The sequence below is a fragment of the Electrophorus electricus genome, chromosome 12 (genome assembly GCF_041902795.1).
Source record: "Electrophorus electricus isolate QZ-2024a chromosome 12, ASM4190279v1, whole genome shotgun sequence".
Taxonomy (NCBI): Eukaryota; Metazoa; Chordata; class Actinopteri; order Gymnotiformes; family Gymnotidae; genus Electrophorus; species Electrophorus electricus.
Genome location: NC_137508.1, coordinates 3,852,501 through 3,876,706, shown reverse-complemented (window position 1 = coordinate 3,876,706; position 24,206 = coordinate 3,852,501). Strand labels below are relative to the sequence as shown.

The window sequence follows — 24,206 nt, the reverse complement described above, 5'->3', positions numbered from 1 at the left end:
ACTAGCAGAATGAGCTCTGCATTCTGTCCATTGTTTCCATCTGCTAGCAAATTAACTTGTTAGTACTGAAACATTGGTTTCCGCAAACCCCTTAATCAGCAGAGCAATGGTAAGTATAATTTTTTCCTGAGTCTCACTGAATATGTCGAAAAAACATTCACAACCTGTTTGTTAGAAATTGTTTATGGATCCCTCGTGTATGTATTAAAGAGACATTTCAGCTATCATGCCTAAAGCATTGGTCAGTGATCAGTCAATGCACTGAATTTGTTAATTGGCTTTTTATATATTGCTATGCTAGTTAATGAAGCATTAAAGAAAATATCCAAGCAAAGCAGCTCAGATGCTTAATGATTTCTCACCAGTGTTGCAAGCGTAAAGTGTTACAATTAATGAACTGTAAAGAAAACAGCGAGTTATTAAGAGAACATCTTCACTTTTCTCATATAAACAATGCAATTAAAGTTCCCCAGAGAACCAAATAACATAAAACACGTGTGAAAAGGAAGCCCTCCTGTTTGGGTCAGAACTCATTTTTGCAGGCAACCAAGTTAGTAGCTCATAAACCTTCATTACTGAAGAACAAGGGAGATCACTCACAGGAATTCCACTACAGGCAACGAATGCTGTTGGGAATAGTGAATTATGGCAGCGTGGACCATGGAGCTCAGAGTGAAGCAGTTTTAAGGCTAACACAAAACTAGCACATTTATCTGAAGCAGCAAATGGAGTATGTGGCCTGGCAGTTTGTTTCAGTTAGGGTGGAGTCCATGAGAGCCAAACATGAGAGAGAGAGAGAGAGAGACAGAGACCGAGACCCTGGGGTCGAGTCCCGGAAACGCCTAGGTTGCTCTATTCGGTGCTCTTTAAATAGGAGTATCGCTGGTTAGAGCGTCTGTGTTCCTCTTTCAAATATCATTTATATCATATCTTTCAGATATCTTTCAGACATACACACAGGCCCTGTGAAAACCTCCTGTGTATGAAGAGGGCAGCTCTTTTGCCAGAATACAGCTGTAACTGTGCAGAAAGAGACAGTGAGTGCTGAGAATAAAGTCACATTAAGGCTTCACGGGAGGTTATTAAGCATTTTAAGTTACAATATGTCTGTTTTTATCATATGAGAGTTAGCTAAATGTTACACTATTTAGATAGAAATTATGGGATGCATTAAAGACCAATATAAGGCACTAGGGCTTGTAATACATCATTTTGTCTACAACATTAAATGCTTTACTTTTAGAATTCTGTATAGTATGACTACTGAAAATTTGCAATTCTCCTACACAGACTACAAAGCCATGTTCATTTATTCAATTAATTCCATGCAATAATCAAAAACTTACACTATCCAATGGCAAGCAGTAGGCAAATATGTAAAAGATTCACAGTGTAGGACAAACTGTTCATGGGTAAAAGACATGATTACAGTTTTGTCATTTTAGTAACGCATGCCACATATTTACAGAAATGATCAGAATGCAGTTTATTTGTATATACACTGTGTTACACTACAGTAAAGCTGCAGCAAACTGATGTGAACTTGCAAAAGGATTTTTTGTGGAGTGAAAGCTGCATTATGTCACTCCAGCCTAAAATTTGCTTTAGTCAACAAAATCAAACACACATTTGCAGTTAAATCTGTGTCACGTCTCCAGACGTGTAAACATATTGTAATGCATACATGAATGCATTAGGGCAACTGGCTGGCAGTCAGCATATTTTCGTCTGAAATAAGCACTGGAATATTAAACACTTCAAAGCAATACATATATAAGCTCCTGATAGACAGATTCAATAATTAAGTGAAAAGAGAGGGGAAAAGATTTCAGAGCTGCATAAATGTGAGGCTACCACTCAGTAATGCTTTGACGTTTGAACAGAAGTAAAGAAATTCAGCAATTCAGTTATACTTTAAAAGCTGGTATTAAAGACAGCTATCTAATGTTTCAACACGTACCATTCTGTCAGCATTCAACAGTGATAAGGCCCTAGAATCCTGGAATTAACTAAAGGATGCTGAAATCCACTATCAGCTATGCTGCTGCAACTATTCAGCTCCACCCGCACATAAGGTCTTAGATTCTCATGTCTGCTCCAGTAATTGCAGCGATTCTCACTCCTCCACCCTTTCTCATGTCTCTTTCTCTTGTATGCCTCCATACTAGGAACATACGTCACGTAGTCTTTAGCTTTGGCAGAACATACACGATAAATATAAGCAGTTTCAAAAGCAACGATTCTTTTGAGTTATTGGTATCCAATAAATCTTAATTGCAAATGACTTTCAGTGTTTTTGGCTTTTGGGCAAAATGAATGAGTGGACAGTGACACTGAATAAGTGCAGTCCAGCAGAGCGTCATGAAGGAAAGAGCTGACCAGGGCTGTGGGCGCAAGGCGGGCACCGATAATGGACGGCGCCAAGGCTAGGCATTCCTCTGCCAAGGCTCGATATAGTCCAGACCCAAATGGGCGAAGATGTCTTCCTCTGTCTTGGCCTGCAGGAAGGTATTCTAAAGAGAGAACAACAGGGGGGGGGGGGGTAGACAAAAGACCAGTCAAGCGCTTGAAGGCCTCAGCAAACACCAGAGGACAGAGAAAGGAAAGGCTGCATTTGACCAATGATCTCCCTGCGAGGACGTGGCAAAACATGGCGTCTGATAGGACGATTCGCGATTCGCCACGCTGAACCTTTTAACGGAGGATGCAGGTGCGAGAATAATCACATAGTAGTGGTCTGTCACCCGGGTTTATAAAGCAAGACAACCACGGTGTGAATTAAAGCTTGAACCTGCATGGTCACTCTTTCCCTTCAGAGCTATGCTCCTGCAACCTTTTCCCACTACCACCTTTGCTGCTGTCAGGAGAGTGGGCTAGAACTTACGGAAAGTCTACTTAGGAACACATCGATGAACCTCTTCTCATGATGAGATGCTTTTAGACTCAGCAAGCAGTCCATATTTCCCAGGGCTTCTGAACGGCATCAGCCTCATTTAAGGAGCTGTCCTCAGAAATCGCCGGTCTGTCCCGTTTAGATGGCGCAGTGGTCCCCCAGCGCATGAAATGTAACATTTCAGATCTCTGCACTCTTCTTTCAAATAGCAGTTATTTCAGAGCTCAAGCCATAAAACGCGCGCACGCAAACTTTTATGCCTCATCTGTCTGAGTAGTAGGTGTGGCACCGCATGCCCGGGAATCGGGTTCTATTCCTTTCCCTTCACATCAGCCCATAAAGTGACTGAGGGAACCTTGTGGCCCTCGTAGTTAATGTTTGCAAATGATTTATGGTCTTACTGCAGAAAGCTGAAACCTCAAGCTAAAAGCCTTACATGTGCCTCCCTTCTATTCTAGGTGCCATGGCTACACAGGCGGCAGGCTCTCCAAAGGTAGCCAAGAGTGTGTTCTTAAAATACACCTCTCCTCATGACGTCCCACGATAGTGTTCTTGTTTCATACAGACTTCCTTTACATGCCCTACCAATGAGTAATACACTGGCTGTCAGGCTGCATTTGAGTCTCACACTGACCACATGAATACCTTACAGAGCCAAGTATGGGTCGCCATCAGAGGACATTCAGGTTTGACCTTGTCCCAGGTTTATTTCGCTCTGTGCCTTTGGTTAAATTCCTCGGCTATGCGCTGCGCCCACGTCAGATTTCTCTAAATCACTATTCACTGTAAATTACTTTTGAGTAATTGATTTATTCATTAACATTTTTGTCTTTTATGTATGCCTGTTTAACTTACTTTATTCTGCTGTGCAATTTGAATTACCTTGTGGATGAATGTGCTCTACATGTAAACCTGGCTTGCATGCCATGCCAACTCTAAGAACACGCGGTCAGTAAGGAGGCCTTGAAAAAGGACAGAGGGCATAAACATGGTGGTTTTCATCAGGAATTCAAAATTTAGGGAGTGCGTGCATGTTCCTGCCCCCCACCTCGTATATGTACAGGCAGCTGTCAACAGGCAGCCAGCGTGGCAGTACAGCAAAGCAGGGGGAGCTGGGACTCTGGCACAGCCTGCCTTGAAGTGTTAAACTAGAACTAGCATGTCATAATGAAGCAGAGAAAAGAAGGAGAGAAACAGGCAAGCACGTTTGCCCAGAAGCGGGAATGACAGCCTCGTGCAGAAGCTCAGAAGCCATTTGGCTCCAGGCATTTGGCTTATACCGCATATGTTTAAAACGCAAACTAGGAACAGAATGGTGAGAGAGAGTCTCGTGTGTGTGTGTGTGTGTGTGTGTGTGTGTGTGTGTGTGTGTGTGTGTGTGTGTGTGTGTGTGTGTGTGTGTGTGTGTGTGTGTGTGTGTGTGTGTGTGTGTGTGTGTGGCTATACTCATGTTTACTCTAGTTTGTGTGTTGTACAAGCTCAAGCATCAGAGGACTGAGCTGGGGTTCTGGCTGAGTAAATATCACTCACTGTTTATTTGGTTTTTGTCTTTCCTGACAAAAATCAAAGACCTACCACACCTTGTAAAAATACAACTTGTTTTCCTGATAAAAATCAAAAGCTCAACAAACCATGTGTAAATGATGTACTTCAGTGAGATCATCATGACCTATCGCCTCTCCTCCTTTAAACCCAGCCATGTCCTGCCAGCATCTAAATAAACCTTTCTCTCTTCCTTTTGATCTTTAAAAAAAGATCTTTCATCTCTCTGTTGTTCACCCGAAAGAAACAGATAAGGCTTTGGTTCATCACTGGAGTCCAGAGTTACAAACACATGGCATAGTTAGACCTCGAGCAAATAAAGATTCACCAAAGTGTTAGTGAAAACGGAGCAAACCAACTTTGGCACAAAATGTGAGATCCTGTGTTCTTTTATCAGAATTTGGTGAAATCCAGACAGCATGCACTGACCCTTCACTAACAAGACAGTCACAATTTAAGAAGGCCTGCCTGAGACCTGCGTGGCCCAGCTGACAGACGACCATGGGGCAGCTTTAAAGCAGCTTTCAGCTGAAGTCAAATTAGGTTGGGTTACAGACCAGAGCTAAGCTGAGCTTGTGAGGAGCCATTCCCCAACCCTCCAGCCCTGCCCCATAGTCCCTCTGATGCTGAGCATGGGAATAGATTAGCATTAATTACAGTGAGAACACAGCGCTGCATCAACAGAACACACACAAACACACCCAGGCCCGTGGCCATGATTCAGCACACTGTAAGTCAGGGAACTGGAGTGTTACTGATGATACTCTCTCTCTCTCTCTCTCTCTCTATATATATATATATATATATATATATATATATATATATATATATATATATATATATATATATATATATATAGCTACACAGATGCCATATATTTCCCAAACTCAAGCTGGTAAACAGAAATGTTCCCATCATCACTAAGTGACATTAGCCATGTGTCCTGGGTTTGCTTGCTTGTCATGTTTATTTGGGGGGTTTTTTTGTTTGTTTGTTTTATTTTCTCCATTCTTCTCCCTGTTTGGCTCCAGGTAACTGCCAGAACAGGACCAGGCATAAAGGAAGGGTCAGTGTGCATCTCCTCTGATACGCAGGAGGCCTCGCCCTGCATGCGTCCATGCTGCATTAACATGCCATTCCCTCAGCCTGCTGGAGGACCAGGCTGTCTGAGTCTGTCATGCAGTCGTGCAGGCAGCCAAAGGTTCCGATGGCCAAAGGGGACGGAGGGACCAAAGAGAATCAGGTAACTGGTTTGCACAGGGACATGGGATGCCTGGGCTTGTTTTTTTACCAACTACATCATCTATGAATATTTTTTTAACTTCCTGAACTTTACCATTACCTAGTAATCGAATTAAAATGCTAATCAGTGTTTCTCAATTTCTCTGTTGATGCACTTTAGCTTCAGGGTAAGCCTTTGACTGAATTAAGGTACCGAGTCCCAGCTACATGGTTCCTCAAATCCCTCAACTGAAGTCAAGAAGTGAAAATCCGTGTGCTTCCCAAATGCACCAGCCACACTGACATCTCACGAGGCCGTGCTCTACAGACGCGGAGTTAGTTGTGTTTCATTAACTTCAGTCATGCTGAGAAAAAAATAACCGAGGACCACAGAAAGGTGCAATATCCCTGTGTGTGTATGTGAAGGACAGACATGAGATAGAGACTGCGCGTGCGTGGTTGTGAACAGATGCCAGTAATCACAAGGTCATAAAACCAAACTCTCACTATCGGTTCCTCTCTATCAGCTGTCTGGAGCTAATCTCAATACCAGAATGAGCTTTGAAATGCTCTTACAGCCAGCATTTCGAAATAGAGAGGCAGGGAGACTGGAAAAGCAGATAAAGGTGTGTGACAGGTTGTTATAAGAGAGTGAGCATGTGTACAAGAGCAGGAGGAGGTAGGCAAGGAAACAGAAAAGCACAAAAGATGCTATAAGAAAAGAGCTCAGCTCAGGCCTGCTAAGGCATAATATCTCAGGATGTAGCAGTGATGTTACAGATGCTCAGACAGACCCGGCTAGCGTGCAGTATGAAAGGCAGGCAGGCAGGCAGCCGAGGACTGTCAGGCTGTTTTAGCTTCGTGGAAGCTCGAATCCCATTTTGAACTTAGTGGACTCAATGTCTGTTTAGCCGATTTTAGTTTCCATTTCATCTCCACTGAAGTTACTAATTAAGGGAAACAAGCCCAACTCAGATGAGTCAAGGCCCTTGTTTTCCATAAATGTTTCAAAATGTTCACAATACTAACCAGCAAAGGCCTGAGGCTCAAAGTGCACGAGCATTAGGCTTTACTGCACAGTCAGTACGAACACACCAATGATAAAGGCACTAAAACAATAAAAAACCTGCATGCACGAGTATGACCATAAGCATAAATAAGCATTCTCAGTGACAGCAAACAGAGGAGTATTGAGGAGAAGGAGAGCTTCTGAGGAACAGGCGTGCAAGGCGGGGAGAGCACTGGGAACAAGCCAGTCTCACTAGCCAAGTGCGCACACCCATGCGTGGAGTTACGCACGCCGAATGTTCCTTCTTGGGCTCAAAATGTGGAGCACAAGTCTACTTATGTGGCATTAAGCTCCAGATTTATCTCTGGCACATAAAGAGGTAGCCAATGAAACTACAATGATCCATCTAATTGGCTACTGTTGACACGGCGGTGCTGAGTGATGGTAGGTCAGTAGACAGAGACTTTAAATCTGTGTCATGATTGGCCACCCTCCGAGTGTCCCTGTCTCCATGGTTTCCCTGTCTCGTGTCTGTTTTGCTTTACTTCCTTGTTGTGGTTTCATTTTCATTGCCCTTCATGATTTGCACCCAGGTCTTGTTTAGTGCTCATTAGACCATGTATTTAATTCCTGTGTTTGTGCAGTCTTGTGGCTGGTTGTTGTCAAGCCTGTGTATGTAAAATCCGAGCCCTTGTGATTCCTAGCCATGTGTTCATTCCAGCCTTCCTTTATTCTAGCCTCTTTGTTATAGCCAGCTTTCCTTTTGTCATCGAGTGTTTTGTTTCGTTTATTTAATCCTGTATTCCCAGACTCTGCGTGTTGGTTCTGTGACCCTGGACTGTTCACACAATCACGACTCTGGATTTGCTCGTAATAAATCTGGCTCTTCTCCGCGTACGGGTCCGCCTCCTTACCACTCATCCTTACAAATCTGTGTGTCCAGGTCATGGGTCTAACGATCGCTTTAAATGTTCCTTTGAGCAGTACACTCATCCAAAATCACTGTCCTTTAAGATGGATAATAAACTGCCAAGGGCAAAAGAGTCGCCGTAGTGATAAGACACAACACATGCCTACAGCATCCTGACAGATCTGCACTAGACATATCATGCATGAGATTCCTTCAAGATAATTTTGAAGCTATAAGAACAAGTATGTGCCGTGTCTTTAATGAAATGAGTGAGAATCTTTCCCATTTAAGGAAATTACTAGTAATATGTTGGTTGCGAAGTCCAACCCAGACAGAATGGAAGTACAGAGGAGTTTTGTGTTTGCTGAGTGTCTGTGTTCATGCTTGCAAATAAAATGAATTGAAATAAATGTAAGTTATTAGTAAGTTATATAAGTAAGAGCCATTCACAAATTATTTAGGCACCCAATACAAATTAATGTCCAAAGAGTATTTGAGTAAACTCTGTTAAATAACATATCTATTTATCACAAAGTCTGGTCAAGCACTGTCCCTGGCTTTAGTCATCAGCAAACAGCAACTGTTATTTTTCTGTTGTAGATGTCTTTAATGTCTTTTGTTGTGTTTCCTGTGTGTGTGTGTGTGTGTGTGTGTGTGTGTGTGTGTGTGTGACAGAGAGAGAGAGAGAGAGAGAGAGAGAGAGTGTGTGTGTATCAGCCCTATGCCTCAGAACTATTCCTCTCACACGCATGCTCAGTAATATGTGATCTATCGTATAATGTTTGGCCTTGGTGTACATTTACACACTCAGAGGTTGCATTTATGTTTTTGTATGTGTGTGTGTGGGGGGGGGGGGGTGCATCTGAGTGTGTGCACTCTGTACAGTAATACAAGAAACAGTGTATACCAGCCCCCCAAGCTACTATCAGACCAGTACAAATCAGTAGACTAGTAGTGCAATTCAAACACTAACAATAAAAACTACAGTATGTGTAAACTGAACTACACCCAAACAGTCTGCTTCTTAGACAATATAGCAAAGCTTGAGATCAGAGGTGCAGTAGTACTGCAAGAGAGTAACCCCAACCAAGCCCTCATTTGCTTCTAATAGGTAAATAGGTTTATTTCTAGCTAACTGTTATATATGGGTAAATAAGGACAATAGGAGGAAATGCCATAGCAACAATTAGTAAGGTACCCAGCTGCAGGGCACCTGTGTACTCCATCCACTTATTATGTTTAGAAATGAAAAGCCTGGTTTTCTGAAATTGTAAAGCCTAACACACAGTGCATAATCTGTGGGACACTGCTAACAAGCTTGGCTCAGGACAGCCATGTGTCAAGGACAGGACCGTGCCTTGACCCTGAGCCAAAATACGCTGAGAACTGCCACCAATCTGCAGCCAGTCATTCGAGTCCATAAACAACAACAGACTATGAGCTCAGTGCACAGGACACCATCTACTTAGAACTGTTTATGCCAGAGACATAAATAACTGCACCCCTCCCTGTGCAATTTCCACAGATTCACTTTGTTTCTATTGGTTCTTACAAAAGAATAATACAATAAAAGTCTGTTAATGAGGGTGATGCATTTAAGGTTCAGGTGAGAAACCAAAGCAGCGCTGAGCTGTTTGACCTCGGGGCCGTGTTAGTGAGGGAAGAAGCCTTCTTTGTTAGTTTTCCACCAAAGTCCTGGTCGAGCATTGCAGTCCTCTCCAGAAGTCATCAAATAGCGCCGTGTGGCTCTTTCCAGCAGAGAGGCGGAAGAGGCTTGCATCAAGGCTGCAGCAGCATGCATGGTGAGAGGGTTTGCTGCTGAATAAAAGCAGGAATGCAGCCACCGACTGACGCCTTTCAAATACCAGGCACTGCAAAGAGCCCATGGCCGGGCAACATCACCCATTAAACGGACGGCAGCGCTGACGTGTATGGAAGTACATGACAACTCTAAAGAGCGAATCTATTCAGAGTAACCTTCATTCACTAAACGCATATTTTAAATGTGACAGAAATTAACTAGGCTGCCATGAGAAACACCTTCCAATTATATCTCCTCATTTGTAAAATGGAAAATAAGATTTCTCAGCTGTGGTAAATCAAAGAAATAAAGAAATTAAGCACTGGCTGGTTTTTTTTGTTTGGTTGGTTTTTTTTGATAGTTTGATCATTTTTGAAGCGACATATTTAGCTATATGAATTTGGAATATTGCCTTTTGACTTTCTGGAAATGGAAATGAGGTGTGCATTACACACACACACACACACACACACAGACAGAGAGGTAGACACGCACACACACACCCACACCCACACACACACACACACACATACACACACAAACAAACACAGACATAGAGGTAGACGCGCGCACACACACACACACACACACGCGCACACACACACACACACACATACTGTGTCATCCCTTCATAGACAGTATAATACAATTTTGCTCCAGTGTCAACGATTTTTACTGGTCCTTTCTCTGGTTTATTGGAAATCAGGAGAAGTGGCTGATGGTAGGACGGAAGTGATAAATTGAATAGTCTTTCCATTCGCCCTGAAGCTAATTTGTCTGTATTGCTAGAAGACATGGCCAGGAAAGGCCGATGAAGGCTGAACCCGGGAAAGTCAATTAGACACTTGTGGAAGACAAGTGGAAGACTTTCTATCTCCACACACACACACACACACACACACACACACACACACACACACACACACACAGACAGGAGACAGAACATGGTAACATGGTTCCTTACTAATCTATTCCACAATTAACGTCAGCATAGTAAAGATGATGCGTCTTACTAGCATATAACCCTGCACAGCCTGGTACAGGTCATAGGTCCTTTGATCATAAACATGTGGTGATGGCCCTGGCTGGCCAGTACAAGGAGGGGGAGGGACTGTACCGGGAAAGGTCAGAGATTCAGGACCGCTGCCCTCACAACCTCAGAGATGAGGCAGAACCTGAGAGATGGGCATGGTGAAAAATACAGACTACAAGTGAGTGGCCTTTGCAACCCAAGCGTCTTTTCAGCAATAACGGGCACCGCCTCGTTCGGGCTTCGGACCTCTGTCAGTTTTCATGCTAATCCACAAAATTACCAGCATAATGTTGGAAAGGAGAGTGCAACATGTCACTCCTGATATGCAGATTTCCCAGGTCTAGGCTTTGGCATTCCAAGGCCACTAGCCTAGTGACACTGCAGTTTTTAATTGTCTCCTGTTCACCTTATAAATGGAAAATGAAAAGAACTAATAAAGAGTGTCATATAACCCGGCACTGATTATGTGGTACGGTAGGAACGATGGCTCACTGCGGGCCATGTGAAGCAAAACAGCATTTCATTATCCCCCTCAGAACACCCCACTGGATTTCATTAATGATGGCTTCTCTTAGCAAGTTCATCCTGCCTTGTTATTGTGCGGAGACCGTGCTTCTCTTAAGAGATATAAGAGTCTCTTTCTCTCCAGGCACAGAGGGTGCAAGCCTCTCATGATAACAATAAATTATGTTTCCCTGCTCCGCTGAAGCCTGTAAATAATTAATTATTTTTGCTTCAAAAGTAGCTGCTTTTGCATGGCAGATCCTCTTTCCTGCCCCTGACACGAGCATCTAGCAAAGTTGCTGTTTCAGTGCTGAAGCAGCGAGCGTTTCAGATGCTGTCACAGGGATCCCACCTGCATGGGCTGTATGATCTGCCGTGTTAAACTATTGCTAGCAGTGTGAAAGATGCAGAAGGATTGGGGGTAGGGGGGGTTTAATACCATAGGTGCAAATACATGTAAGAGAAAAAGTGGGAAACAGCTGAAGAGTAAAACTGTCATTAGGAGCAAGTTTGTGAGAGAGAGAGAGAGAGAGAGAGAGAGAGAGAGAGAGAGAGAGAGAGAGAGAAAGAGAAAGAGAGCAAGAGAGAGAGGGAGAGACTGGAAAATTAGATAAAGGTGTGTGACAGGCTGTTATGAGAGTCTGTGCATGGCATGCATGTGCACAGGAGGAGACACTGAGTGGAGCAGAGGCAGAGCAGGGAGACAGAAAACCACAGGGAGAGAAAGACAGTGAAGGTGATGAAAACAATATGCTCTGTAAGAATGGCCAGCAGATAAGCATGCCTCACAGCTTATGATGAGAGAATGTACAAGCAGGTGTGTTTAAGTGGAAGAGAGAGAGAAGGAGGGAGAGGGTCTGGATGAGAGAGAGAAGTGCAGTTTTAGAGAGCAAGAAACAAACAGAGAGACACAGCGAGGTAATGAGGATAATAATGATAATAGCAACATATCCAATAAGAGACAGTCTGGTAGATAAGTGTGTGTGACTGCCAGTAATGAGGGGTGGATTAAAGGATCTAATTAAGCCGTATGGTTTGATTAAATACAAATCAAATTCCTCACTGTCCTAGGCGCCACTGTCCTTTCCAATAAAATTCCCACATACTTCCCAAAAAGAGAGTTGCTAGGTGATCTGATTCCCCAGCTTTTTTTGTGTCTGAATAAACATGCTCATTCATTATAATCCACCTTATGTGGAATGTCCAGAGAGAGGTGCTGGATCTAAGATTCAAGCCTTTCTCTTTTGTATTTCAGGGGATTTGGATAATTATAAGTGAAAGTGAAAAGTGAAACACATAAATGTCTGAATCTATTAAATACATAGCAAAGCTTACAAAAAGAATTAGGTTTTTGATAATCTGCTCTTCACTTTACCCAGCAGTTAAATTTCATCTTACAACTGTAACATCCTCACTGTAGATGCAAATGGAATATGACATAACTCTATCACTAAGTACATGGAATATAACATACTTCTATCACCAAGTAAATGGAATATGACATAACTATCAGTAAGTAAATGGAATATGACCTAACTCTTTCAGTAAGTAAATGGAATATAACGTAACTATCACTAAGTAAAGGAATATGACATAACTATCACTGAGTAAATGGAATGTGACATAACTATCACTAAGTAAATGGAATATGACATAACTCTATCACTAAGTAAATGGAATATGACGTAACTATCACTAAGTACATGGAATATGACATAACTGTATCACTAAGTAAATGGAATATGACACTATCACTAAGTGCATGGTATATGGCATAACTATGACAAAGTACATGGAATATGACAATTATATCACTAAATAAACTGAATATGACAATATCAGTAAGTACATGGAATATGACAAACATCCATCACTAAGTACATGGAATATGTCATTATCACTAAGTACATGGAATATGACATAATTCTATCAATAAGTAAATGGAATATGACATAACTATCACTGAGTAAATGGAACATGACATAACTATCACCAAGTACATGGAATATGACATAATTCTATCACTAAGTAAATTGAATATGACAATATCACTAAGTACATGGAATATGACAAACATCTATCACTAAGTAAATGGAATATGACATAACTATCACTAAGTAAATGGAATATGTTATTATCACTAAGTATATGGAATATGACATAATTCTATCACTAACTACATGGAATATGATATAACTCTATCAATAAGTAAATGAAATATGACATAACTATCACTGAGTAAATGGAATATGACAACTATCACTAAGTAAATGGAATATGACATAACTATCACTGAGTAAATGGAATATGACACTATCACTAAGTGCATGGTATATGGCATAACTATGACAAAGTACATGGAATATGACAATTATATCACTAAATAAACTGAATATGACAATATCAGTAAGTACATGGAATATGACAAACATCCATCACTAAGTACATGGAATATGTCATTATCACTAAGTACATGGAATATGACATAATTCTATCAATAAGTAAATGGAATATGACATAACTATCACTGAGTAAATGGAACATGACATAACTATCACCAAGTACATGGAATATGACATAATTCTATCACTAAGTAAATTGAATATGACAATATCACTAAGTACATGGAATATGACAAACATCTATCACTAAGTAAATGGAATATGACATAACTATCACTAAGTAAATGGAATATGTTATTATCACTAAGTATATGGAATATGACATAATTCTATCACTAACTACATGGAATATGATATAACTCTATCAATAAGTAAATGAAATATGACATAACTATCACTGAGTAAATGGAATATGACAACTATCACTAAGTAAATGGAATATGACATAACTATCACTGAGTAAATGGAATATGACAACTATCACTAAGTAAATGGAATATGACATAACTATCACTGAGTAAATGGAATATGTCATAACTATCACTAAGAAAATGGAACATGACATAACTATCACCAAGTACATGGAATATGACATAATTCTATCACTAAGTAAATTGAATATGACAATATCACTAAGTACATGGAATATGACAAACATCTATCACTAAGTAAATGGAATATGACATAACTATCACTAAGTAAATGGAATATGTTATTATCACTAAGTATATGGAATATGACATAATTCTATCACTAACTACATGGAATATGATATAACTCTATCAATAAGTAAATGAAATATGACATAACTATCACTGAGTAAATGGAATATGACAACTATCACTAAGTAAATGGAATATGACATAACTATCACTGAGTAAATGGAATATGACACTATCACTAAGTGCATGGTATATGGCATAACTATGACAAAGTACATGGAATATGACAATTATATCACTAAATAAACTGAATATGACAATATCAGTAAGTACATGGAATATGACAAACATCCATCACTAAGTACATGGAATATGTCATTATCACTAAGTACATGGAATATGACATAATTCTATCAATAAGTAAATGGAATATGACATAACTATCACTGAGTAAATGGAACATGACATAACTATCACCAAGTACATGGAATATGACATAATTCTATCACTAAGTAAATTGAATATGACAATATCACTAAGTACATGGAATATGACAAACATCTATCACTAAGTAAATGGAATATGACATAACTATCACTAAGTAAATGGAATATGTTATTATCACTAAGTATATGGAATATGACATAATTCTATCACTAACTACATGGAATATGATATAACTCTATCAATAAGTAAATGAAATATGACATAACTATCACTGAGTAAATGGAATATGACAACTATCACTAAGTAAATGGAATATGACATAACTATCACTGAGTAAATGGAATATGACAACTATCACTAAGTAAATGGAATATGACATAACTATCACTGAGTAAATGGAATATGTCATAACTATCACTAAGAAAATGGAACATGACATAACTATCACCAAGTACATGGAATATGACATAATTCTATCACTAAGTAAATTGAATATGACAATATCACTAAGTACATGGAATATGACAAACATCTATCATTAAGTAAATGGAATATGACATAACTATCACTAAGTAAATGGAATATGTTATTATCACTAAGTATATGGAATATGACATAATTCTATCACTAACTACATGGAATATGATATAACTATCAATAAGTAAATGAAATATGACATAACTATCACTGAGTAAATGGAATATGACAACTATCACTAAGTAAATGGAATATGACATAACTATCACTGAGTAAATGGAATATGACATAACTATCACTAAGTAAATGGAATATGACATAACTATCACTGAGTAAATGGAATATGACAACTATCACTAAGTAAATGGAATATGACATAACTATCACTGAGTAAATGGAATATGTCATAACTATCACTAAGAAAATGGAACATGACATAACTATCACCAAGTACATGGAATATGACATAATTCTATCACTAAGTAAATTGAATATGACAATATCACTAAGTACATGGAATATGACAAACATCTATCATTAAGTAAATGGAATATGACATAACTATCACTAAGTAAATGGAATATGTTATTATCACTAAGTATATGGAATATGACATAATTCTATCACTAACTACATAGAATATGATATAACTATCAATAAGTAAATGAAATATGACATAACTATTACTGAGTAAATGGAATATGACAACTATCACTAAGTAAATGGAATATGACATAACTATCACTGAGTAAATGGAATATGACATAACTATCACTAAGTAAATGGAATATGACATAACTATCACTGAGTAAATGGAATATGACAACTATCACTAAGTAAATGGAATATGACATAACTATCATTAGGTGCATAATGGAACATGATGATCAACAACTAAGGGGCACTCAAGGTGTGTTAAGGTCTTATCTACTATATCTTATCTATATAAACTTTTGATAAATTCATTGCTGCATGAGTATAAAACCTTAATACATCATATTCACAAAAGCATTTCTAAAAGTCATGAGACAACAGCGCATCTTACACTGTGGTTGCTTAGGTAGATCTCTGTAGCTTGCTGACAGTAGGTACTATTGTAAATCTGAGTCAATTCCTGACCAGGGACATAACTCCAGTACTGCAATTAAAGAGGAGAGAGAATGAGAGGACGAGAGAGAGAGAGAGAGAGAGAGAGAGAGAGAGAGGGAGAGAGAGAGAGAGAGAGAGAGAGAGAGAGAGAGAGAGAGAGAGAGATAAAGGGAGATTGATCTAAATTAATCATAGGCCTCAGTGAAACAGGATCTACAGATATGTCCTGTTCCTGCCACCACAATCACCATGCAAATTAATACTACATGACAAGCACACAGGCCCAACAAGTCAAAACTCAGTCCTCCCTCATCAATAATACAGTCACATCTGCACTCTGTTCCTGTATGCTTGCCACCGTTCCTCTTTCTCTCTCCTACTATTGTTACTGATAGTATTCGCCTGAAAAACAAGGACGATATCGTCATGTCAGTTTCATCCTCAAACGGTTTGAGTCAGCTTCAACATTGGGGTTTAACGGAGCAGAAGAGGAACTCTCCATAAGAGTAGGTTAGTTAACTAATGGACGCAGTAAACAGGAGTAAACAATGTGTTCATTTAGCGGCTTACCTAGAGGCTGAAAGAGGAGGAGTGAGTTTTTAAAGAATTTTTAAAATTGGATCAAGCCATTCCAAGCAAAACCCATGGTTTACATAGGCCTGGGCTAATGGATTTAGCCAATATTATAGAATTCCTTACATAAATGGCAAAAACAATGTCCTGTGTAACCTTTGTTAAATAAAAAGGGCAACTGCTGTAGTCACCATTGCCAGATAGCTTACCTGGTAAGTTCATGGTTTCTCTGCTCTCTAAGTTAACAGAGTTGGGTAGCTAAATAGCTATAATAGCGTCCCTTAAATTCACCTAATGTGTTTGCAACATTCTCATCTCATCGCAATCAAGATAAAGGTACGTTAGTTAACATTAGTTTATTACCTCCCACTATACTACATCTTTCTGCCATGACCAGTTGTGTAGCTTATGTGAAAGCATCGCTGTAAACGTTTTTTTCTTCCTTTTTTTCTTATCAGCAAGTAACAGTAGAGGGATGTTGCGGTTATAAATTATCGGCACTTTGCAGAAAATGCCCCCACACTGGCTCGTTTAGTCAGAATGGTTATCAATAGTTCTCGAAGGAACTTGCAGGACATAAAGCACAAAAGTCGATCACTCTCCATAAACTGGGCGGCGCTGAATAAGGTCAATGTAATAACTGGAATGCAGATTACACACGTAGGGCTGTAAGATGCTTCTAAACTGAACCAGTATGAAAAGACAAACGCTGTAGCAGGAGTATCCACTTCAGTCTCCTACATACTTTTTCTTCTGTCTCTTGCACATGCTTTGAGAGAGAGAGAGAGAGAGAGAGAGAGAGAGAGAGAGAGAGAGAGAGAGAGGGAGATGTGTCAGCCACGTGCCCATACCCCATAAGCAATGACCCATGGTAGCAGGCAGACAGGGATCAAAGAATCTTTCCTTTTCCTCTCTCTCTCTCCCTCCCTCCCTCTGTTACTCTATCTCTCTCTCTCCCTCCATCTTTCTCTCTCTCCCTCCATCTTTCTCTCTCTCCCCTGTCGAACACAGGCGATGGGGAGGAGAGAGAGGAATAGAAAATCCACTCAAGAAACGGAAGGACAGAATGAGCTGTGTGGGGACAGGATCCCAAGCTCAAACATGCAAATGTACAGATGCAGACAGAGGGACGAAGAACCTCAACAAAGAACGCTCACGCGATGGGAGAAAGTGGGAGGAAGAGCGAGAAAGCAACAGAGAAACAAAGGAAATTCAATCAAACAAGAGATCAAGAGGGATAAGAAATTTACTTTAATCTATCACATAAAATATGATTTATCACTCTGTTGGAGAGATTAAATTTACTTTTCATCCCTCCTCGATCTCTGCTCATCTCTGGATGCTCATCACGTAGTGTTAAGTCTCCAGCCATCTGTCTCTTTAGATCTCCATGGCATGGCTACCAAAAGCTGCACACTATGAACTCACATCCATATCTGAGCAATTTTCACACCATATGAAGAGTATTTGATACATGTCTGTGCTTTATAACAACTGTAATCTTGGATCACAAAAAGGGCCCTGACACCATGTTTAACAAAGGAAACACGCATTTTACAGCAGGAGCAGCGTAGCTCGTTTAAACCATGCAAGGAAAAAGACACATCTTGCCCGTGCGTTATTTCATACTTGGACATTACTGACCCCCCTCACACCAGTTTAACGCTCCATTCATCACCCAGCGCCATCGGTTTCACATCCCCTCCTCTCCTCCTTACACTCCTATTACCTCACTTAATTGTTTTTCCGACCTCCATAGAACTAAAGCCTGCAAAATGACTGAGCCTTGAAATGAAAGGCCAATCACTCCTCTTATAACTCCATTCCAGCAAAGAAACAGATTGGGTGGTGGGGGAGATCTGTCAAGCACTTGGTGTGTGTGTGTGTGTGTGTGTGTGTGTGTGTGTGTGTGTGTGCGTGTGTGTGTGCGTGTGTGCGTGCCCCTGTGCGTGTGTGTGCGTGTGTGCTTGTGTGTGTATGTATGTGTGTGTGTGTGGGGGGGGGGGGGGGGGTTATTAGTTCAGTCAATAGCATACATCATAACCCTAGCAAAGCTTTGGTTCACCACAGGTTGAAGAAAAAACACACATGTAGCAGGATGAGCTGAGATAGCGGACATTGTTATGTACACTTTTGACATCTGAATTTCAGATGAAAAGCCATTGAGTAAATCAATTTTTTTATCTTAGACTTTAACTTTAAACGCATTTAAACACATTTCAACTGCTGTGATGTGTTTGAAATATGTAGACATGCAGAATGCAAATGGATCATTTAAACCCCATATGGAACAAGTAGTAACAAAGGTCAGAATTTGATCAGAATTTTTCTATTAATTCAAATCATGTTTTCTTTGTTAGCAGATTACTGATTAAGCAAATCTAATTCATATTACTGCTTCTGCTATAACTTAAAATCATCTATGCAACAATGGCAAACCACTGACATTATAAGACAATCACATCTCTTCACAAGAACCTATTAGAAAAATGTCTTATATTACAGACATTAATCAGATCACACATTCACTGGTTTAGCCACAAATGAACCGAGTAGGGGAAAACAAAAACCAAAAGCCCAGAAGACGCATACCCGGCAGAGTCCCTCTGAGCAGCGGTGTCGGCTGGCACCCTCACACACACGCACACACACATGTAAACGCACACGCACACACACACACGCACGCGTGTCAGCTCTGTGGATCGATGCTGCTGCTCCTCTAGGCTGGCCACACACTGTGATCACATCTCCATGCTGACAGGGCTTCAATACCACGATTAGCACAGCGAGAAAATGGATAGCACATAATGTCTGATGATGATTCCCGGTTATTCTTCTCTCCACTGCGCAGGACGAGCTGGGAGACTGCGCGGATAGCGGCGAGTGAGGCCCGGCAGGGCAGCTCCCGCTGAGATACATTAACATACACTCGCCCAGGACCATTGTTCAGAAATGACCTATTTGGCAGAGATATTGTGTATAATTTTTTTTATTATTATTTCTAGCCGCTTTGATGGTTGGAGGGGGACAGGCCTACCATTTCCAATCTAAATATATCGCCACTAATGTGTTTGGTTTGCTTACTGATCCTGACAGCGGAAGAGAGCAATTACACTGACCACAGTTTCACCATTTTGTCAGGCTTCCTGCCAAATGTTGCCTTCTTGGAAAATGTAGCAAGTCGGTCTGCTGACAAAGACTTTGGAATGAGTTCACAAACAGTGATATGCAAGTCACACTACATTTGTGAACCGATGATGAGCTGTGATGAGCTGCAGCTGTTCAGGGTAAAATACATATCAGTGTGGGTTGCATCTGACTCTAATAACCTGGAATTAAAAAAGCACTCTTCATGTGGCAGTGAGTCTACATATACATCTGTGTCAGTGTACATTATATGCCTGCATTTGCAACAAGAATGTGTGTGTGTGTGTGTATGTGTGCATGTGCACGCATGTGCATGTGTGTGTGTGCATGTGTGCACATGCACGCATGAGCGTGTGTGTCTGTGTGTGTGTGTGTGTGTGTGTGTGTGTGTGTAAGCAAGTTCCAATGACTACATTTAAATGTCCAAGTACACACAGAGGCTGGAACTGCTGCAGATCCCGTCCTCCCGCTGGGAGATCTAATTCACCTTCTGACTGATGTCCCCTCCATCCCCATGCAGTTCCCAACTTGCAGCAACACCACATATCCCTCACAGCAGAACACAGCCTCAAATGCTCAAAGTTTTACCATTTTTTTATAATCACTCTGAACAGACCCAGTGATGAATCAAAGAAGTGCTATCTGCGGACCAATCATGTGTCAGGCACGCTGACCCTGACTGCTACAGCCGTGCAGGTTGCTGCCGTCCTCGGTGGCTACTCCAGAGGAAGCCCCATCTTTCATCTCTGCTTAGTTTGCTGGAAGGGCCTTAGTGATCATTCAAAGGGCAAAGAAACAAGCTGCTATCTCCTCTACTGTGACCTGGGCACCAGAAAAGCATCACAAACACTCCGACTGAGACAGAGTACAAGCCCTAGAGGGGGAAGAGCCAAACATGGCGTGCCATTCCCCTGCACCACATGCGTCAGTAGTCCTAATTAAGGAATATGACACGTGTGCTTTTCAGCGCTTGGGCTGAGTCCGTGTGTCTGTATGCACGTTGGACGTTCAGTAGGCCAGTGATGAAAAGAAAAAATTAAACTATAATGCTTCTCCCCTTATGAGGGACCTACCTCATCATCTGCACACACACACACACACACACACACACACACACACTCACACACACTCACGCACACACACGCACACACACACACACACACACACACACACACACACGCACATACACACACACACACGCACATATATACACACACACACACACACACACACACACACACATACACACAGACCCCTCACCAGCTGGGAGTTTTCAAACGAATCAGTCCCTAAATCCCAACGCAATTGCTCTGTTATTGTCCACTCATCCACTGCTCAGAGGTGTGTGTGTGGGGGGGGGGGGGTCAGAGAGTCTAACAGAATAGAAGAGAAAGAACATGAATGTGCACATATACAGTAAATGTTTTGAGTGAAACCAAATATATGCTAATTACAATGGCCCAAAAAGTTAGGTCTCATCCTATTTAACACTGGCAAGTAAAAGTGTGTGTCTATGTGTCTAAATGTGCAAAGTGGCGGAGTGTGTGGGGGAACGGGGGTAATTAATGAGGTGACAGCAGTAGTAAGTTCATCTAAACATCCCAAGTTGATGCCCATGTGTGTTTACAGCCACCAGCCAGAGCGCTTCCTGTCTGATCCCACTCTGGACAGAGGCCCTCTCTCACAGCACTCTCCATACTGCTATCAGAATAACAAACAGAGAGACACACAGAAAGCAAGATATTTGGAGGCCTGCAAAACAAGAAGTGGTACAGACAAGAACCGGTATGGGCCGCATACTCATTGACTAATACGGACTAATAGACTATATCATATTTTATTAACTTGAAGAAACTCAATTTGATTTGAACATATAAATTAAACAGCTTAAGCATTTGATAGTGAAATATGACCTTAGTTGCCTAGCTATTCAATTTATGTTATAAAGATTTCCAAGCTCTGCAACAATAGTCTGTTGCCTTTGCTAAGGCAAAATGTTTTTATAATCTATAATATATATATATATATATATATATATATATATATATATATATATATATATATATATATATATATATATATATATATATATATATATATATATATATATCAGGGATAGACCACAAGTGACATGGCATGAACAACACAATTATTTTCTATTCAGTTTCATCGATTCCACTATTAAATGTTTGAATACTATGTTTGCATTTACTGATTTGTGAACACAGGACTCTTAAATCTTTGAACTCAAAGCTGACACATTTGGAACAATAGGGAGGGACTTTTATGAGTGACACCTCTGGAACAGTAGAGAGGGACTTTTATGAGTGTTACCTCCCAAACAGTAGAGAGGGACTTTTATGAGTGTTACCTCCCGAACAGTAGAGAGGGACTTTTATGAGTGACACCTCTGGAACAGTAGAGAGGGACTTTTATGAGTGACACCTCTGGAACAATAAAGAGAGACACGTTTCCTTTAAGCCTTTTTTGTGGCTTGCGTAAGACTTGTAGATTCGCAGTTGTCATCAAAGTTTGCATTTTTGTGAACAGTCTTTCGCATGTGTCATTTACCAGCTTTCATATGAGCTGTTGCTGATGTGACACAGTCACACAAACCCGCTTTCTGAGACAACTATGAAAACTTAAAATGAAAATGCTCTTTCATTAGATGCATTTTTTGGAAGCATTGCATAAGATGCATTGTCTCCTAATTTTCCTATTTAATTTTTTTATTATTGCCTGTTTATAAATAGCAGTTAGAAGGTGCAATGTGGTCTTTGCCATGCAATATGACACAGATAGTTTCAGTGCGAAAATGAGAGCTAGCAGCGTAAACATGTGCAGCAGAGCTTCGGGGAACTCTCTGACGTACTGCGTAACAGTAGGCAGGTCTTTCTCCTTTCTTCCAGAAGTGACAAACACATTGGTTAAACACCTTACTTCAGCCCTTTCCAAACCAGGAGCACACTTTCAGTCCAGCATTATTTTGGAGTTATCTGCCCTGAAACATTCCCCTGGGAAAAGATCCGTTTCCTTTGAGAAAGATTCATGGGCCTCTTAGCTGAACCTCCCAGCTTAAGGAGTATTTATTAAAAAATGGATAGGCTCCTGCTAAAAAACTATGGCTCCTACAACACTCTAGGCATAAACACCAAACTAGGTCTACTATACAACAGGCACTGAGGTTATATTTTAAGATAATCTGCTCAAGTTCATTATTAATGAAACTGATAAAAGAAAATTCCAGTCTGTGTTTCCTGCTGGATGGTCTGTCGCTGCTGGACTGGGGATCAGTGCGGCAGGCAGCGAGGCAGGCAGGGATCGGGACATTCATTTCACTGCATTATGTGCCAAACACAGTTTCAGCCCCTCTGTCAGAACATCCGGCCTCGGAGACAACGCACTACGGGGTCATTAATCATACGCTTACACCTTGCTTTGAGCAATTACCTCTCCATGGAGACTACACACATACACACGGACACTCATACACACACACATAATATTAACATAATGCACAGACAAAAATCTTAGCATGAAGAATATAATATTCTTATATATATTCAAAGTATCTTTAAACTCCAACGCGCGCACAGGTACACAAAACAAACAACACACACATGAGCGAATCAGGGGGAAGTTTGGTGCTGACCCCCAGTGCAAGCGGGCTGTTTTAAGAAGTGGTAGCAGGATGGTGGTGTCCTCCTGTTTTGGGAGTGAACGGGATTGTCTGAGGCTGATGAAATGCTCCAATGTCCTCATTCATCAAAGCCAAGTCCACATATTAATTATCCACCACCTTCAGCCTAACAGCAGAGGACACAGTTACCCACACACACGCGCGCTTGCGCACATCCAGACACATGTGCATGCGCGCGCACACAGAATTTAAAAAACAACACACTTCTGTTCTCTTACACACACCTACCTAAGAGAATGACAGGTCTCAAAGTCACAAAGCACAGTGAATTCACAGTGGACCACCATAAAAAGTCAATATACATCTAAAAACACAGAAAAAGCCAGAACATTGAGATTTTTTTGACTTTCAAACTCGCATGAATATCAAGAAAAACTCTGCAGCCTTGCACACTGGTGACACAGCACTCTGGAGTCCGAAGAACAGAAACACTGGCACAGATTCCAATTAGTCAATAATTACCACCCTCCACAAGCTGTTACATCGCCTCTGAAGGTGGCCAGAGTATCGGCACAAGTGCGGGGTGGTAATTGGTATCATTTTTGGATGTTCAGCCATGACCTTGACTTGATCATCTCATAATTTGACAAAGTAATCTCTCATCAGGAGAGAAGATGGCTGACAAGAGTCGGAGGAATGTAAAGAGCTCCGAATGACTTTGTCAAGCAACAATTGGTCAACTTCACCAAACTGCGCTGCCGCCCTTTCACCGTGTCCACCCGTTAGACGGGAACAAGACGTAGTTCGCTCCAGTGCCAGCGAGCGAGGAGGGTCAATTAGAGCACTTTAGGAAGAT

The 24,206-nt window shown here is 40.8% G+C and overlaps 1 protein-coding gene across 2 annotated transcripts in view; it reads right to left on the bottom strand.

Moving 5' to 3' along the window:
• Nucleotides 1–1,292: 1,292 nt before the first annotated feature.
• dntt (deoxynucleotidyltransferase, terminal) overlaps nucleotides 1,293–24,206 on the bottom strand; it is a 69,790-nt gene continuing 46,876 nt past the window's right edge. Inside the window, exons 1-2 of one of the 2 annotated variants that reach the window (XR_004776634.2) lie at nucleotides 2,885–3,299; nucleotides 1,293–2,513 (exon numbers count right to left, since the gene is read on the bottom strand). Coding sequence is in view for 1 of the 2 variants with exons in the window: in XM_027014106.3 (XP_026869907.2) it covers nucleotides 2,427–2,513 (87 nt within the window). In the remaining variant the exon portion in view is untranslated. Of the gene's footprint in view, nucleotides 2,514–2,884; nucleotides 3,300–24,206 lie in introns of those variants that run through there. The other variant, XM_027014106.3, reaches the window with a different exon arrangement.